Source organism: Malaclemys terrapin, chromosome 9, assembly GCF_027887155.1.
Source record: "Malaclemys terrapin pileata isolate rMalTer1 chromosome 9, rMalTer1.hap1, whole genome shotgun sequence".
Taxonomy (NCBI): domain Eukaryota; kingdom Metazoa; phylum Chordata; order Testudines; family Emydidae; genus Malaclemys; species Malaclemys terrapin.
In genome coordinates, this window is record NC_071513.1 from 89,476,213 (window position 1) to 89,496,058 (window position 19,846).

The window sequence follows — 19,846 nt, forward strand, 5'->3', positions numbered from 1 at the left end:
GCTCAGGCTGTGAGACTGTTTCATTGCTGTGTATGTTCCAGGCTCAGGCTGGAGCCCGAGCCCTGGGATCCTCCTACTTCACAGGGTCATAGAGCCTGGGTTCCAGCCCAGGCCCAGAAGTCTACATGGCAAAGAAACAGCCCCACCGCCCAAGTCCCACAAGCCCGAGTCAGCTGTCACAGGCCAGCTGTGGGGTCTAATTGATGTGTAGACATACCCTTAGCATTTAACCCATTGAAGTCAAAGGTGAAGGTTGTCTTCCCATTTACAAACCTAGAAGACTGGGTTAGTTTCTATGGAAATATGCTATTTAAAAAAAACATTCTTAGAGTAATTTTCATATTAAAGCTGTGGGCCAAATTCTGTAATCCTTAGTTCTTACTCCATTCAAGTCCATGAGTAGATAAAGCACTGCGGCATTTGGTGTAATTACACTAATAGAGATCAGGGGCTCATCCTCCACTGATCTGTAAAACCATGCAATGGAACTTTTTTTGTTCATGTTAATTGTACCATCAATTAATGGTAGCTGATAGAAGACAACAATATTGTGCTACTTCCCATTTTCTACACACTACTCCACCTAGATCAAATGGGCCAAAAGATTTCTTCTGAAGATACTTTTTATTTGCAAAGTAAATCCAATTAGAACTGAATTATTTATGGCATGCCATTCCACATATGTATATATCAGAGGGGTAGCCATGTTAGTCTGGATCTGTAAAAGCAGCAAAGAGTCCCGTGGCACCTTATAGACTAACAGACGTATTGGAGCATGAGTTTTCGTGGGTGAATATGGCGTGACATGCATCCGACGAAGTGGGTATTCATCCACGAAAGCTCATGCTCCAATACGTCTGTTAGTCTATAAGGTGCCACAGGACTCTTTGCTGCTTTTACATATGTATATAGGCATTTATGTTATGCTTACCACTGTACAATTTGAGAACCTTATGCTCTTTTATCTATGTCCACATGATGTAGGCTCTACACAGAGAGAAGTCAGGGTGTCTGATGCTGGCAGTCATGCTTCTACCAACACTCTTGATGCATGTAAATGGCATCATCTTTTAGAATGACGTTTTGCTTATGAAGAACTTACCTAAGGGTTTTCTACAGCACCAAGTACAATTAGTCACATCCTCACCACAGGCATGGATGCACAGAAAAGAAGGATTTAGACTGGCAGCATTGCCAAAAATAGAATCAACCACTTTTTTTCAGGCAACCACTCCTTTGTGTCAGCATCTTCTATCACAAGCCCCCTCCCACTTAATCAAAGCACTCAACATGTACTATGGACTTGAGCCTCGAAGGTGCTGAGCAATCTGGCCCTAAATTTAGCAAAGCAGTTAAGCACGCGCTTAACTTTAACCATGTGAGTAATCCTCTTCATGGTAAACCGCTGCTTAAATGCCAGAGCACTCAACCTCTTGCAGGACTGAGCTCTAAATGAGACAAACCAATATCTAAATAATGGAGAAAGGAAAACAAATCACTGGCACCTGTGGCTGCCCAAAATATGCTGTCTGCTTCTAGGCACCGAAGGATAGAACCGAGGAGCTGTCATCTGAGAGAGAGGAATAGGCCCTATACACCAGTCTAGTGGGCAGAGCCTATCCCCTTACCAAAGTGGTAACAACTTTGATACAGACTAACACGGCTGCTACTTTGTAACCTGTCATTAAACAATAGGATCACCCATAGTCTGCTTCCTATTTTCCCCAAATGACAACATTGAAAAGAATACGTAAGTCCTAATATCAGTGAGACCAACAGGGGATGCTGCACTTCACTCTCATCTCAGGTGGCCTAATATGGAGCTGCTCTATGTAACAGTTATATAAAACAGGGTCAGGATTTGACTTTAAGTTAATGTGGTGCTCAGGAAAGCACCAGATAGACAACAATGGAAAACTAAAAGTCAAGCAGAGTGCAGAAAGGAGCAGTGCAAGATTCCCCACATACCCCATAATATCAGCCCTGTTTCTGGAGGACAATATCCAGAAATAAGAGAAGCTTTGTATCTTTTTTTTTCTATTGTAATGGACTTATAGGGCCATATTCTACTGGTGTAACAATGAAGTAACTTCAGTGGAGTTACTACAGGGTTTACACCAGTGTGAGGTCGGACTTTGATTCATAGAAACTGGACCGAGACTATCAGCTCAATTCACATCAACCACCAAAAAATTGTCAGCTGACAATGATAGTCAACCGCCACCAACCTCAGCCAGATTTGATCATGTGACCTAAAAATGACTGTCCCTGTATCTAATTGCCAAACCCTGGAGCCGTTCAGTTCCCCAAAATGTGTAATATTTTTAATTTTGCAGAAGTAATTTAAATACCATAGTCACACACAAATCACCTTTTCAGGTGATGTTTAAAAATTTGCCAGCTGCCTTATATAACGATATACACTGTTTGTCGGGAATAGCATGGTAGGAGTTTTAAGGAGTACTGGTCGCATACCTTTTGATTATACAGTAAAGCATGTTGTATGGAAGAGGAAGGAGAAGTGCTGCTGCTTTGGTCTTTTGGCCAAGATTTCCAAAAGTAGGAGACAATCTGGGCAAATATTTAGGTGTTAAAATATGGATTAATAAAACAACTTTACACTCTGATTTTGAACATCTAGACCCTTATGATTTGTTACTCCTATGGTATTGTGTTTTAAAGATAAGGGTGCCCAGAGTGTTGGATGGTCCTACACATGGAATTTCTTGTAGACCAAACTCCAAATAAATAAATATGGAGTTTAAGTCAAACAGGACAAAACTAGAAAGTTTTAAAATTACCACTCTATAATGTCTGGCCCTAAGACTTTTTTCAATTGTTTAAGAAGGCAATTCATGACAATAAATATTCTGAGATATCTAATCTGTCAGTCTCAAAGTTCTTTTGTAAATTAAAAATATTTTTCACACCATTGGTTAATGCTGTACATAACTGTAACTAATCCCCTCTCAACATTTTATACAAAATTTCATGATTCTCATAACTCCCACTGAATCCTCTTCCAATCCAGACAGCATAAACTTTGTTTACATTTTGTAATGTCACGTTCTTATACCAGATTCAATACTGTTTAAATATATCTTTATGAAATCTCTTCAGACTCCAAGCCAATCACATTTGTCTCTAGGCCTCAATGCCATGAAAGAAGAGTATCTTCTGTTTTCTAAAGTCCTAAACTATTTTTTTATCTTCTGTAACGAGTTTGATTTATTAGACGTTACTGCTCCTGTTTCTACCGTCCTAGAATAGAAATCAAGTTTTAGGATAAACAGCATCTAAAACCATTGTAGATAAATTATGTTCCCATGAACATGAATTTAACTAACTATACCAGTCAGCTATCTGAACTGAATGTTCAACATGCTGTAGAAGATTCTTGTGGTAGACATGTACATTTGTTTTAGTGAACTATTTAGAGGTTCATTTTATAGTGCTCTCCAAGTTGTTTTCCTAGCAGGGCAGGAACCTGATGAAATTGTTAAATTTGTGTTTCCTTGCTTGTTTTTGTTTAAAAAAAAAAGTACTGACAGTCCTTAAAGGCTTGTTTTCTTTGTTGATTAAGAAGCAGTCAATTTTCCCTTTTTAAACAATCACTGAGCTACAGCTACTTGGCCCCAACAGACAACTGGGCTGCTGGTGAATACTAAAACCACAGTGACAAACTGCAAAAAAGCTTGACCTTTACCCTTGTCCAGTGACCCCTTGTTCGATTTGTACTTTAGCTAACCAATACCTGATTAGATAATGCTCAGCGCTAAACCCACAAAATGAGATAAAATTCTAATTTATGGCTGTTCATTTAAACTGGTGTACAGCACTCTAATCATGACCAAAGCACTACTACATCACAACAAATTCTTTTTGTCCCACAGCACATTCTATAGCTCGAATATATAAATGGACACAATGGATATGATTTTGCCTGATTTGCAGAGGCAAAACACTGTATTGACATCAGTGGGGAATTTTGCTAGCTGGAGCACTGTAGGAACAGGCCCCATGAACTTCCTTGTGTGCTGCATAGGCAATAGCAAATGTTTTTCACATCAGCTAGCTATCTGCAAACCTACTATAGCAGTTCCTCCAGTTTTCACTCCCCTGCACACCTCCACCAGCTAGTCCTAGTGATAATCAGAGATGGACTCAAGATACAAAATTTGGATCTAAGTTACAAATGCTCCAAGGTTCAGAGGTGCTATGACTCTGCATATTATTAAAGATAGCAGCCCTCTCCAAAATGTGGAACCAGATCCAACTTTAGATTTCAACCTATGTCCCCATTCCAACGTGTATGAGTTTCTAGTTCAAGGTCATTTCACCTATCAGTAATAAACAGTTGCAAAGAAGAAGCACATCTTGGAGATTTTTAAGTCAAAATGTGCACTGCTATAGCCCCATAACTTCATACAATATCAAGAACAGTGTTCAGGGTTTGTCCAAGAAATACTAACTCTTTTTTTCTCTTGACAAAAGATTCCTCCTTAATTCTTCATATACATTAGAGAAAAGGTGATTATTATTATAACATGATCATATTGTTTCACCTTAACCTCAAAAGAAGCCAAGTTTATGAAGGGAAAAAATAATTTATCAAGAACAGTTGTTCTTGAAGTAATTGTAAAAGTATCAGTTCCTAAGAACAAAATAGGTACACAGACATTAAGCAACGTGGAAGTCTTGTCATGTATGCATAACTTTCTGCCAGGTTGGAGTTGGCAGCAACAACGGCCATATTCAGTATCTAGGGGTTCCTCTTAACAATACAAACAGAACCGGTTTGAGCCCCCACCCAGTAATCTGGAAACACTTAACCCCACTCCTGGGTGCTTCTAAGAGGCAATACTTCCACACTCACAAGCATTGAGTCTGTTAATAACAAAAGAGAACGTTTAGTGAAAGGGAACCAAGCATTAATTTGGGAAAACACCACAGTCACATGCAAAGCATATGACCATAAGCAACCTGACCTCACAGTGCATTGGGTAGTGTCCTTTGCCTCAGTTTCCCAAATCACTCCCTCCTCTCTCTGCTGCACCCCACTCACACTTGGCTGTCCTTGATTAGTGAAGACCCAGAGTTCAGAGATGCATTCACGGGGTTCACCTTCCACCCCAGGAAGGTAGAGGCGTCGAGCAATGCCTCTACTGCTGCCTCTGCAACTGGTTCACTGCTGGCTGCTGTCTCTCTGCTGCTGTCAGTGCTGCTGCTTGCTCCTCCTGCGACATCACATCCTGAGGTTCCACCACTTAACCCCAGCTCCCAGTGACTTCAGCAGGTAGTGGGGAACTGCACAGCCAGTGTAGTGTTCTCTGTATTCACTGTCCTCACACAGGGTCTTAGGCTTAGCTCCTAGACCAGCTCAGCAGTGATGTCAGCTCTAGGAATCACCAACCACAAACAAGGACTCTCAGTTGAGCCTAATCAGCTCTGTCATGAAGGTAGGTCAAACAGGCTCTAGGACTCTTTAGGCACAGTCCACACCACTAGGTAAGAACACCTGCCTCCACCCACTCCCATCTCCACTGGGATTTGGCATCCCTGCCCTCTGCTTAGCAAGTGAGGTTCACTTTAGGGTGACCCCCTCAGAAGCAGAGTTCTGCTCCCCTTTACTCAGACAATAAGGATAACAACATGTCATTACCCCGCATTCAAATGCTAGGGTGATTTGTAACCCAAAGCCAGCCAAAACTGATCGTTGTGGCAAAGCAGCTCCATCTGCAGCACACCTAGGCACAGTCGCCATGTCTATGCAAACGCAGCTTGGACATGGTGAAACATCGTTTTCAGCCTCTGAAGCCAATGATCACATATTCACAGCACTTATAACTGGGCTTCCTCCAGCGAAAAGAGTAGTAGTAACAATCATACGCAACCATCCTGCAAGAGCAAAAGGATGATACTCCATTTTCCCTTGATCCCACACAACATGCCCTTTCTTACTTCTCCATTCCACACTGACTATCCCAATGTTTTATAATCAAAAAGAAAGAAGAAATCAATGATGGCAGCAGCAAGATCAATGCACTACACAGCACAAGTTCCTTGGGAATCATCGTGGGGTAGCAGATAAAAATATCCACTTTCTGTAAAGTGACTAAAATCTGCAATTATCCTGCACAGTCATCAGGCTCAACCTTGCTCCCACTGAAAACAAAGACAAAACTACCACTTGACTTAAGCGAGAGCAGGATTGAGCTCAATACACCTATCCACTAAGTAATACACACTACAATACCTGATCGGATGGGAGAACTACAGAGGAGATGGCTAATCTGAGGAGCATCCATGCATATGAAGAAATTAATTGAAAATATGTATATGGAGACCTCCTAAATTGAGGAAGCAATCCAGCTAGGGAGGACTGCAGTAGCAGCACGAGGAGAGGAGGACAGGGCTCCTTCACAGGGAGGAAGCTGGCTGCTGGTTACTACTTTGACAGGGTAACAAGCCTTGTGGATGGAGGGAAGCAGTAGATGTGATATATCTCAAATTTAGTATGTTTTTTTAAACGGTCTCATATGACCTTCTCAGAAACAAACTGGAGAAATATAGCCTAGAGCAGTGGTTCCCAAACTTTAACAATCTGTGAACCCCTTTCACTAAAATGTCTAGTCTCGCGAACCCCCTCCTAAAAATGAATATTTCCAGGGATTTTCTCCTTTACCTGAGTATAAACTGTAAAAGAAGTGACCTTGGAAATATGAAATTTGTTTTTATGACATCCTTATTACACACTATTTATTATTAATTATTATTTATCATTACAGTATTTTTATTACATTATGAAAACGGCAACACTCTTCCAAGATCTCACTTTTGTAGCTTGTATCACTTTGAATAAGCCTGTTATATAACGAGGCTCCTATGTTCCATCAAGGAGTATCAGATGTGAAACAGCATGAAGGTATTTAAGAAGCCAACTCAGAGTTCTTCCTACACAAGCATTCAGGTCTTGAGCAGTCCAGGCAAACAATGCACGTTACAACAAAGCTTAAACTTGTTCTTCATAATAATTTTTAAAACAATACTAGCTGCCTATTTAATTTTAAAAATAGCAAAAAATATCTACCTCCCTTTCCATTTCTTATTAGGAGTCTTGAAGTTTAAATCTCCTGAGTGTGATAGATATGCTTGCTTTGATCTGCTTAGCTCTTAGAAGTCCAGGGGCTCCTGGCTGCTGGACCAGTGCTGCCTGGGGTCCATAGGGACAGCTCTGTCCGCCATTAGGGAATTTTTCCCCAAGAACCCCCTGTAACATTTCACGAACCCAAGTTTGGGAAACACTGGCATAGAGAGTACACTTATAAAGTTTGTGAACAATACCTAGCTGGGAGGGGGCTGCAAGTGCTTTGGAGGATTGAATTAGAATTCAAAATGATCTTGACTGGAGAAATGGTCTGAAGTAAATAGGATGAAATTCAATAAGGACAAATGTGAAGTACTACACTTAGAAAGGAATAATCCATTACACGAATACAAATACTGCCTAGGAAGGAGTACTGCAGAAAAGGATCTGGGGGTTATAGTGGATCACAAACTAAATATGAGTCAACAGCATAATACTGTTGCAGAAAAAGCAAATATAATTCTAGAATGCATTAGCAGGAGTGTTATAAGCAAGACACGAAAAATAATTATCCACTCTACTCAGCACCGATAATGCTTCAACTGGAGTATTGTATCCAGCTTTGGGCACCATACTTCGAGAAAGATGTCAACAAATTGGAGAAAGTCCAGAGGACAGCAACAAAAATGATTAAAGGTCTAGAAAACATAACCTATGAGGAAAGATTGACAACACTAGGTTTGTTTAGTCTGGAAAAGAGAAGACTGAGGGGGGACATGATAACAATCTTCAAGTATGTAAAAGGTTGTTAGAAAGAGGAGGGTGATAAATTGTTCTCCTTAACCGCTGAGGACAGGACAAGAAGTAATGGGCTTAAATTGTAGCAGGAGAGATTTAGGTTAGCCATTAGGAAAAATTTCCTAACTGTAAGGGCAGTTAAGCTCTGGAACAAATTCCCGAGGGAGGTTGTGGAATCTCTGTCATTAGAGGTTTTTAAGAACAGGTTAGACAAACACCTGTCAGGAATGGTCTAGATAATACTTAGTCCTACCTCAGTCAGGGGACTGGACTAGATGACTTATCAAGGTCTCTTCCAGGTCTACATTTCTATGATTCTATTTCAGAAGGGTGTCCAATTAGCTAGGTGACAAGAAAAGTCTACATTCAAACGGTGGTAGTTAGATATAACCAAATTGCACTTTTCTCCCCATTCTCCCTGCTCTGTCACTGTCCTCCCTTTGTCACTCCCTACAGTGTCTGTCTCCCTCTTACACTAGCAACATAAAGATGTCAGAATCCAAGATACACCCACTGTCTTGACCCTGACAAGGCTGTGATGTCACTACTGAAAGACTATTTTTTTCTGTGTTTGAAGTCAATGAGAATGATACCAGTGTCTTCCACAGAAGTGAGTTGGGCCCACTAATTAAAGTATGGAGGGCCTAGTGCTAGTCTTCCAGCAATGAGTTTAATTTGACCATTTAACGTGCCAGTAACCGATCTGGATACACATTTACATCAGAGCAAACACAGGTTTATCCAGAATGAAAAAATAAGTTAGACTGATGCACACTCTCTGCAAGCCTGTTTTGTTTTGTTTGCATTTGGTATTAACTAAGCTTTAGAAAAAACCCTCTCAAAACTCAAAACAAAAATGGCAATTTTTCCTATTGGAGTGAGTAATACAGATGCGGTATTAGTCTAGATTTTGAGTATCCTGGATTTGGTTGGTTTATTTTATAAACTGTAAAGTTACCAATTGCCAGTTTTTTTCCCCTCAATGTGTAATAAATACCCTTATTTTACTGGCTGGAAGAGATATGGTATTCTGTTGTTCACCTGTTTCTAGCCTCCTCTATGATTGCAAAGCATGTGTAGGTGGATGATCAATTTCCAATTTATTGCTAATTTTACATGGGTTTCACTGAATACCTTTGAACTGTTTAGATTTGATTGGGAAAACTGAAGAACACTTTTTTTTTCAGCTTTCCCAAATAAATACTCCTGTTCAAGTGTGTTGGAGGGGAGTCCTAGCTTCAGAATGATTCACCTTTGGAGCTTCCAATTTCTTCTTCTTCTTCTTCTTAGTTGTTCTGACAAAAAGGTTTTAAAATTTAAAATAACCTGAGGCACTAAAAACTAGAGTATACATGCCTATATTTAAAGGTAAAACCAAAATGCCACATCCTTAACTGGTGTCAATCAGCAACAGTGTGTCCTTAACTAAAATCAGAAGCAGTCTCTTGAGTTCATGGAGCTGTGCTGCTTTACATCACTTGAGGATCTGGTCCAAAATGTATTTGTTTTAACTTGTGTTCAACTCACATTTAAGATGGTGTGACAGCAATTTTTTTTAAACTCCCATTATCAATACATGCTTCATTGTGGTGTGGCTATTAGACAGCTTTTATGACTTCCTGGTGCCTTGTTCAAAGAATAAAGATTTCTCACCAGTAACTACATTGCATCAGGGTCTGTTAACTTTATAGAGTTCTGCCAAGTCTATAATTTCTCTTGACACTTTTCTGTCATATTGTCACAGGTTTCACACGTGTTTAAACAACTTGATGGAAAGTTTGCAAAGAACTCACTGAATATTTATTGATGGTTAAAAGCAAACCAAACATTTATGATCCACCATGTGTTTTGAGGGCTATACTCCAAAGTACAATTTCATTTATTTGATCTCTGGGTAAGTAAAACTCCCAGTTCATCAAAGGTCCATCATATTCCTGAGAGCAATGCAAACGAAGCATTTCTCCCCCACTTATCAAAAAGTCTGTCATCCCAATGAAAAACAAAAAATGGAAAATGAGGCTTGTCCTGTATTTTTACTTCACCTCTTTCAAACTATGAATAAAAAAGTTCATGCAAGAATGATTTTTATGTCACATCAGACCAATGCTGAGAAAAACACCTGATTTTTTTAAGTCTAGAATTTTTATCTGAGCTATAAAAACACAGAATGTGTAGTGTTGGATCAGTTGATTGGCCCAGATAGTCTGAATACTGCCTCCAGGTAATCACACATAATTCTTTGGATCTAAGCAGAATAAAAAACATAACACACCTAGACAATTGTGCGATGTTGTACTTCACAAAGGAGAGGTGCCGGGAGCGGGGACGGATTCCCTTCCGATTGCTCAAAGGGATCAGATTCAAAGGAGAAAGTTATTAAGGGCCAGCTTGTGACTGGTCATTAAAAGTATGTCTACACTGCAACTAGACACCGATGGCTGGCCCATTCCAGCTGACTTGGGTTCACGACTTGAACTAAGGGGCTGTTAACTGTGGTGTAGACATTCAGGCGGGGCTCCAGCCAAGCCTGAACATCTACCCTAAGAGGGCACACAATGGGTGGGGAGGGCACATGGAGCCATGAACAGAGCCCCTCATACTTCCCAGAGTGCAAGGGCTAACTATCCCAAAAGGAGCTAGAGCCATCGCGCTGCCACCCATAAAACCAAGCAGTGCTGATCAGTCATAGGGAGGAGCACACACTGCCCTCCTTCAGGCTGTGGAGCTATATTGCATCCTGTAAGGCCTCCATGAGGCGCAATGCTACCTCTAATGTGGGGCTGTGCTTATGAGGCTCAGGACCCAATCCTACTCCCATTGAAATTAATGGTAAAGAGCCCATTGACTTCAATGGAAGTAGAATCAAGGCCTTAGGCTTCCAACTCTGAAAACCATCATGGCTTGCAGCTATAATTTACCAAATAATGATGCCTCTAAGGCCATTCTAAATCAGTGATTCTGGTGGCTAAAAGAAACTTCCAAATTTTTTAAAACGAGTGCCATAATTTCATTGCAGACCTCTCTCCTAGTCCCATGTTATATTTCAGAGCTTCATGAAAACAAACCGTAATTGCCACATAAAAGTTCAGATAAGTGACTGCCTCCTCTTCCTACCACAGAAGAGAGACAGGATTTGATGTTTACATGTGAAGAATGGTGGTGATTCCCTGCATGTTTTTATATGTGCATGTATACTTTTATTTTCTTCCATAAAATGTCAAAAGACTCAATCTAGCAGTTCTTATGCATGCAAAATAACCATTGACTTCAACATCATATCCTCTTACTCTACAAATGCATCTGAGTTTGTAAACTTTAATGACAGTTTAACAAAACAAAAGAATTTAAAGTTTCTTACCTCCCAACCATAACTGGGATCTTTCAGATTTGACTGCTGCTCTCCCACATATGGCCCAAATTTTTCACCTACTTCAATCTTCCTTTTGGTCCATATTCCTAATCCTGCTCCTGGAACATTTGACTCTCGGAGCTCAAACTCTGAAGGAATGGGAATGTTATCGGGAATGTATATGGGAGCCTTGTAAGGAGACCCCTCCTTTGGTGTGAATGCTTCACTGGATGTTGCTGGAGAAGATGGCTCTTGAACACTGAGGGACAGTTTACTCGCCTCTCCGTCAGCCTCTGACATTTCCTCCGAAGGAACTTCAGGGAAGCTTTCATATAAACATTCATCACCTGAAAATGAATCCAAATATTAGGGACTGTACTAGCCAAATGTGCTGAAGGGTTTTGTACTTTAAACCCTTTTAACTTGTATATTAAGCAGAAAAGGCAGTTTGCTGGTTCTACGGCATCTTCATCAATCGCTAATACTGCAGTAGAACTTCATCCTGAGAGGCGCTGAGCAACCTCTCTGTTGTGGAACTGTGTATGTTCAGCACCTCTCAGAACCAGACCAGAGGGCTCTTACCATCCAAAGTAGTTTGCACACTTGTACACAAACACTGTTAGCAGTGACTGAATTACATACACATGTATATAATAAGCAAACCCAGTTGCCCAATATGGTCTGCATATAGCACTTTAAACAATTTCCTCTTTGAAATTACTATTGAAAACCGGTGATTACAAATCACAAACGAAATCCCATCCAAACGAAAATTGGGAAGGCTTTACTGGACTTTCTTTCACTAAGGGGACAATGGCTCAGATTCAATCTAAATTATGGGGGGGGGGGAAATGTGGTGGCCTCAGATTAGTCTTTAGAAGGGAAGCAGCCCACCACGCAACTGCTGGCCAGATCCTCAGCTGATGTAAATCAATCTAGCACCAATGACTCCAATGGAATTACAGCAAATTACACCTACCGAGGATCTGGCCCAAAAAGTAACCACACAGGGGGCATGATTCGGCACAACTCACATCATAATATTCAAGTAGTCCTTCCCCATGTCCAAAAAGTCAATTTTTCTTCCAAGAAAACTATTTAGGTCCTAGTTCAACAAGGTACTTAAGCACAGGACTAACTTTAAGCATGTGTTTTAGCACTGTCACACATTGAATGTTTTTCCACTGATAAAATGTCATCTATCATGCCTTTATTACATATTACCTAACAATTTTATGTCTACATTTTCAAGATTCTGCCACTTATGACAACAAACATTGGGGCATAACAAATCATTTGAATACATCACCCCTGGCATGTACCAGATACTTCATCTGCAGGCAATATATTCACAGCCCTGAATTGTTTTTCTTCCTCTAATATGGAGCTAACTATGGCCACACAGACATCATAAGGAAGTTCTGCTACCCATTTCCCTACACTTTGATTTGGCAAATTTCATCTGCGCTCTAAATAATTGGACCCCCAATATCAACTAGTTTGTTTATCACTTTTCTAAGGACCGTCCTTCAGAGGAGTGTAAAATCCACGGATTAATTCAATCACCGGGATGATAGACAAATGCATAGAAGGATTTTTCATCATTGTTTCTGTTTCAAAAATCTTTTCTCTGAGAGCTCAGGTTGAGTGGAGTTCAGCGGGGATGGCCTGATCCTGAAGGCTGCTCAGGACTGATGAAAGAATTGCAGAGAGGCAAAGTACTAGCATTCAACACTAGCCGTTTGCTTAGCATCTGCACAGAGGCTGCTGTGGGCTTTATACTATTTCCCACTGATGTTCATGGCAAAACTCCCATGAACTCTAAAGGGAACAGGATCAGGCCTATGACCATGTCGTCAGAGTGCAATGGTTAACTTCAGTCATCTGCATTGAAATGACCTGCCTAGCAGTCACATTTTTATGATATTTCTGTTGCACCTTCAAGTGCCACTTTGCCTAAGCATGCAGAAGAGCTGAGTTTAGGAGAAAGCAAGAGCAGTGGTGGCTATGAACCACAGTCACAGAAACGTCTCCAAAGTTCCCATGAAGCTGTGTCACTCACAGTGTTGCTCAGTGCTCCATGGCATCTGCTGGGACCCCTGGGCCCACTGCTATGTAGTACCCTCCCCCTCCAATTACTTAGTATTATCTATTTAGACTGCAGCAATGCCCAAAACATTCCAGGTGTTGCAAACACAGAGAAAGGCACAATCCCTGCCCCAAAGAGCACAAAGACAGAGGAGGGGTGGGGAAAAGGAAATCACATATAAGGAGAGTGTGTGATCAGGGTGACAATAGCACATGGCTTATGAGCAATGGCAAGGATTCTCAAAGAGGCCTGAGGGAGTTAGGCAACCAAATCCCCTGAATTGCCCTAAGATAAGGATGCCTAACTCCCCTGGGCTCCTCTGTCAGTTTGTTGCTCCCCACTTCACAATTAAAATTTTATTAGAAAATATTTACAAATAAATTATACAGAGAATTTGAAGCGTCAGTTATTGGTCATCGGGGGTTTCATACAGAGTATAGGGGGGATGCTAGTATTTTGGTAGTGGGCAGCACATAGCATATACAGTCTGCAATGTCCCCGATGGGGGGGTATACGATGGGTGAGATCAGGATACAGTCAGCAAGCAGTGAGGGTACATCACTCAGACAAGAAGTACAGGCAGTCGTGGGTATATAATTAAGCGGGCCGGGTAATGGGGATGGGTGACCCTCACATGATAGAGTTCAGTTCAGTTCGGTTCGGTGGGTTCAGGGCTCAGGGGATAAAGTCCAACAGGGGAGGTTTACAGGTCTCTTTCCCCTGGTGGGTGCACGAAGTCACGCCGGCTCACTCCTGGTATTGGCGGTGGCCGGTGATGTGCTCTGTGTAAATGTCTTGGGACCATCGAATAGTGCCCGAGACCATTAGGCATCTCATGAGCCGTGCGTAACGACGGCTCACCCCACAGGTCCTCAGCACACGTTCATTGCAGGGGTCCCAGGCACCCAGGGCCCCAACAATCAGAGCGTCGGTGTAAACCTTGTAGCCCTTTGCCCGCAGGGTGTCAGCTAAGGGAGCGTATTTTTCTAGTTTGCGGGCTCGGGCTTCGCGGAAGGCCGGGGTCCTGTTCTCGAAGGGGATCATCATGTCGACGAGGATGATCTTTTTTCGATCCTCGTCCGTGACGACGATGTCCGGGCGCAGCGGGCTGTCGGTATCGGGGATGGTGCAGTTGACGGCGATCTCTCCCAGGTGCAGGGCGATGGCCTTCACTAGGCGGTCCTGGACGGCGTTGTGGCGCAGCTGCCAAGCTCTGGCGTGGGGTTTGCAGCTGCACAGGACGTGGGGCAAGGTCTCCATGGTGTACACGCACTTCCTGCAGCGCTTGTCCTGGTTCCCATGGTGGACAGCTCCATTGAGAAGGACGCAGTTCAGTCGGCGAATCGGGTGCAGCTCCCCGCAGGGAGAAAGTGATTGCTGGGGTCCCACTTGCTGGTCACCTCGAAGGCCTTACCCTGGTCCGGCTTTTTTCTCAGGGTGTCCACGTAGAGCGCGTGGACGGCGGCCTTCAGGGACTTCTCCAGCACGCCTCTGGCTCTGGGGGTGATGACGGTGTTGCCCTCCGTTCCAATCCGCAGTATCAGGACTCTCAGCTCCTGCCGTTCCTCGCTCCATTCCCAGCGGCAGCCCAGTCGCTTCCCCAGTCGGCACGTGGCGTTGCGGGCGCAGGACCACAGCGAAGCAAGGTCGCCCCTGTCCGGGGCGAATTCGCCATCCAGGGAGCCGCTCAGAAAGGTGGCCACATCTCGGTCGGAGGGAGGTCTGCCGATTCGTTTCTCGGTGGCGGCGTGCAGGGCGGTCATCGCGACGTTCTTCACCTTGGCGTCCGGGCACGTCAGGAGGCGGAAGGCGTGCATGATGACCGCGATGTTGCACAGGTCTCCCATGCTGGGGACGTTGGCGCCACCGTGCCTGTGCGTGATGTATACGAGCTCGTTGCTGGCTCTCTGGGGCAGGGACAGCCATTTCTTGACCAGCTGCCGGATGGTGTTGTCCACCTTGTTGAGGGGCACCTCTGCCTCGGCGGAACCTCTCAGGACAAAGGCAATGCAGGGGATCAGGAAGGTGTTGAGGGCGTTGATTTTCTGCCACGGTGCCAGCAGGGATGCATCGATCTTGGCGGCATCCTGCAGGATCTCCCGGATGGTGTCTTCGGGGGTCTGCTGGACGCGGAAGCCCGTCGGCGTGCCGAGGTGTTGGTACGCCTGCCCCTCCACCAGGGGAACAACTGACTCGCCCTGGATGAGGAATTCCGTCGTCAGCACCGGGTCCCTCTGGCTCCCATCAACGTGGAGGGACGCGCACTTCTTGGCGTTGAAGCAGAGTCCCGTCCAGTCCGCGGCTCTCCCGATGGTGTTGAGCATGCCCTGGAGCCTCTCGGGGTCGTCCGCGATCAGGACCAGGTCGTCTGCGTAGGCCAAGATGCTCACCCTCTCGCCGTGCAGGTCAAAGCCGTCAGCGCCATTGGAGATTGCCTGCAGGAGCGGCTCCATGGCAAGGTTGAAGACGATCGGGCTGAGGGGGCAGCCCTGCTTCACGCCGCTGCGGATCGGAATCTCGGTGGTCTCCCCTTCCACCGAGCGGATGGTGGTGCTGCAGCCCTCATAGAGTTCCTGGATCAGGTGAAGGAAGGTCTCCGGCATCCCGAACTCCTGGAGTGTACTGAAGATATGGTGGTGGGGGATGGACCCGAAGGCGTTGGCCAGGTAGAGCAACGCTACCACGCACTACTTCTGCGCTCTCCTGGACGTCTGGATGGCGGTCTGGAGCAGGAAGTTGTGCTCGTAGCACCTCTCCGACGGCATGAAGCCCTTCTGGGCTGGGCTGATGGCTTCCCCGGTCGTCGCCCACTCCGTGATCCTGGCTGCCAGGCAGCTGGCGTACAGTTTGTACATCGTGGAGCAGAGGGAGATGGGTCTCCAGTTGCTGGGGTCGTCTCGCTCGCCCTTTTTGTGGATCAGGACGGTCATGGCCTTCTTCCAGGAGGTGGGGGACCGGCCAAAGTGCCTGCACAAGTTAAAGATGTTAGATTGCACGAGGCAGCCAGGGTCTCATTTCTTGAGGAGGCTGTAGGGGATGCCGTCTTTTCTGGGTGCGGTGCTCTTGGTTCTGGAGAGCCTGGCCGTCACCTCTGTAGGCGTGAAGTCGGCCTCTAGGTCGTCTGCATTGGCAACGCGGAGTAAGGGGCGGAGGCACTCCGGGCGCTGCGCGTCGTTCCTGGGCACGCCACCGAACACTTTGAGGAAGTGGTTGTAGAGGCGCTCGGGCGGGATTGTGCAGTATGACAGGGGACCATCGAAGACCTCTCTTACGGCCTTGAGGCAGTTTGTTCGGTACAGCTTCTGGATCCTTGAAGCTGCTGCCGGGTCATAACGGCGGCTGGCGTTCCTTCTTCCAGCTCCTCTGGTGGTGGTGTTGTGGTTTGGGATGGGCCGTCTGAGGGCAGGCCGGATGGGCTCCTGGTTTGGTGTCCTCTTGGAGGCAACCTCTGCAGATAGCTCGCGGGTGAGCCTGTCAACGAGTGGGTCAAATTCCTCGAAGGAGGCTGCTGCTTTGAGCTCCTCGATCCAGGCGGCCTGCATTCCTACCCCTCATGCTCCCTCCTCAAACCTACCCACTCTGCTTTCCTCCACACCAGTTCCCACCCTCAGTTTGAGTATCCCAAAATGCCTTCCTTCCACAGCACAAAGGAGCAGTTCACGCAATTCACTCTGCATAAATGAACTCAACACCCTTCATTCCATCCTTCCCAACTTTTGGCCCTGTTACAAAGCACCCTGTCTAGTCAGTGGCTCAGCACTGCTCTCACACAGGTCCCAACTACACTCCTGAATGACTGAGCCTTTAAACTCTAGTAAGTATAGCACTGCAGATGTGCCATACTCAACTTCTCTCCTCCAGAGTTTGCTGCTCTCCAGTTAAATGTCCCTTTCACTCTCAAAAGGCTAAAACCATTCATACCTCTGGTCAAACTGGTCTACAGCCTTAAACGTATGGAGCCAGATCCTTAGCTGCTGTCCATTGGCCAATGGAGAGATGCCAATGGGACAATTCCATTTTTACTCTTCTCTGGTCACACCTGTGACCCCCTTCCATGACCAGCAATTGCACTCAATGCATAATTTAAAACAAGTTGATTTTACATTTTAAATCCTGTGGTGACGAATTGCACACATGTGGCCTTCTGCCTAAAAGCAATGTCTGAACTGAATGCCAGGGCGTCATTCTGCGAACAAGGGCAATACAATCTAAGAAAAATATTTAAAAAAAAAAACATTAAAAAGCCAAAAAGCTGGATTATACCTTCCAGATATTTGAAAACCATTTTTTAAAAAATCACTTTGATCAGAGCTCCATTTACACCAGCCGAGGATCTGGCCCAGAGTGTCAGAAAATGAGGGGCCTCATTCTGCTCCAACTTAAGCCAATGTAAATCGGAAGTAACTCCACAGAAGTCTTTGGAGTTACACTGATATAAAACTGCTGTGAGATCAGAATTAGGCCCCAGGGCCTGTGCTTCCAAGCACAACTGTCTATACGAATAGCCAACCACTCACACATACAATGCTGCAATTTGGAATTTCAAGCAGGACTCCTTAAGATCAAATAATTCTAAATGGGATGAAATCACTGAGGCCTCTGATAGGGGAATAGAAAAGATTAGGTAATACAGAAGACATTTCCCGCCATCAAATTCCTTGCTGCTGTTTTGCAGTAAAAACATGAAAAAAGCTTCAAAGGAAACCCTGTAGGAAAGGTTAATTGCTACTGAAAGACATGGGTGGACACCAGTGTTTGCACTTTCTGCACTAACTTGCATGCCATCAGGAAACAGTACACGTGGCTGCGTGCTGGGGATGTGCCTGATGAAGCCAGGAGACATCCATGTGCCAAAGCTGACACCACAGCCCTAACCTCTGGGATCTGGGGTTACTTTAAACAGCACGCTGGGCTTCTGTGTGGAACAGGGAGGAGGGGCAGGACTTCCTTCCACTTGGACATATGTTTAGCAGTTTAGCACGCTCTTCCCTTCCAAGGCAATTAAATAATGGGATCTAGCATGTGTAAGAGCCAGGAAAGCTGATGCAGCTACAGCTACCTTACCTTCAGCTGCAGCTGCTGGTGAGTCGAATGCTTGGGGCGCACAAGGCAGAGGCAGGAGTGCGGTCAGAAGTGCAGTGCAAGGAGGACATTGAATGGAGCTGTGCCCAGGATGTAGTGATTAAAAAAAAGGAAGTGGGTCAACCATCCTAAACTAAACTCCATATTCTCCAAATGAGAAATGGGTAAACTCCATTGACCCTCGACTACACTATTGGCTGTGCCTTTCTATGGCTTGAACATCACTTGATCATATGCAGGTGACAAACAGGCATACTGGTGCATTACATGAATTAATACTAGGGATGGGCCACACTAAAGCTCAGGGTACAAAAACACTGAAGGGATCAAAATCTGGATCCTGCCTTGATGTTTGAACTCATTTCTAATTAATAAAGTCAAGCAAATATCACTGTTTTTTTTTTCTCCTTTTCTCAGGCTATGTGACCTTTCTCACTTCAGCCAGTTTCTGCTGTGGGATGCATACACACAAAGCTCCCACTGACCTACACATTTACTAGCACACAACTCATAATCTGATCTTGTAGCCACTAATAGCAATCAGAAATCAGACTGTTGGTTGAAGGACATTTACCTAAGCTGGTAGTGAAAGCATCTGGATAACCCACTTCAGAGGCATTTCTAATTCCATAATCTTCCTGGAGCAAGAAGAAATAAGGAATGAGATAAGACTGTAAGTGCCCAGTTCCAATGAAATAGATACAGTCTGGTTCAAACTTGGCTTATTCTATCTGTAGCAACTTCAGAATTTTGGAGCTCTGCTTGTATATTTGAATATGTGTGATGAGAGCCTTTAATACACTGTCACTTTATTAAGGTCTTCTTGGAGACAACTAAGGATCAGAGTCAGTCATCTCCTTGAGGAAAGCCAGGATGGGCCTGGATGGGCCATGGAAGAATATTTTCAAATGGCAATACAAGGATATAGACTGGGCACTCTTAAGCGACCAGAGTCCTTCCACATTTGTTTGACCCAACATTTCTGTGCAGCTCAGGCAATACTACAGTAATTATTTGTAAGTGTATCTGAAACAAGGCAGGTATTTCCTATTGCATACAAATGGGACACCTTTATCTAAATTACTGTTTAAACAGGTATTTAAGAAAGGACTGTCACAGGCAGGAACTGATTGATTACAAAACACATTAGTTTAGGTCTAGAGTGGAGGTGGTCAGGAAAAGCTGGCAATCTGAGAGTTTCAGGAGCTATGTTAGGCCACATATGAGCCAAGTGGGAGGCATCAGATAGCCTCTGTGCTCAATAAGGCATAGTTTAGCAGTAGTCTCCTCCATGGCTTTTAATGGAAAGTCAGATAAAGATCCTTGCCTTTAGGAATAGTCCTCTCGATATGAGGGTCTGGGCTGATATCTTCAGACATAAAAGAGACACTGGCCAAGAACTACATTATTCCATATGAAAATATTATCAGCACACATACTG

The 19,846-nt window shown here is 44.2% G+C and overlaps 1 protein-coding gene across 4 annotated transcripts in view; it reads right to left on the reverse strand.

Moving 5' to 3' along the window:
- The window catches only part of MECOM (MDS1 and EVI1 complex locus), a 467,885-nt gene that overhangs the window by 249,662 nt on the left and 198,377 nt on the right, over positions 1 to 19,846 (reverse strand). For all 4 annotated transcript variants that reach the window (XM_054039741.1, XM_054039740.1, XM_054039746.1 and 1 more), the window contains exon 2: positions 11,244 to 11,581. In XM_054039741.1, coding sequence (XP_053895716.1) covers positions 11,244 to 11,581 — 338 coding nt within the window. The remainder of the gene's footprint in view (positions 1 to 11,243; positions 11,582 to 19,846) is intronic.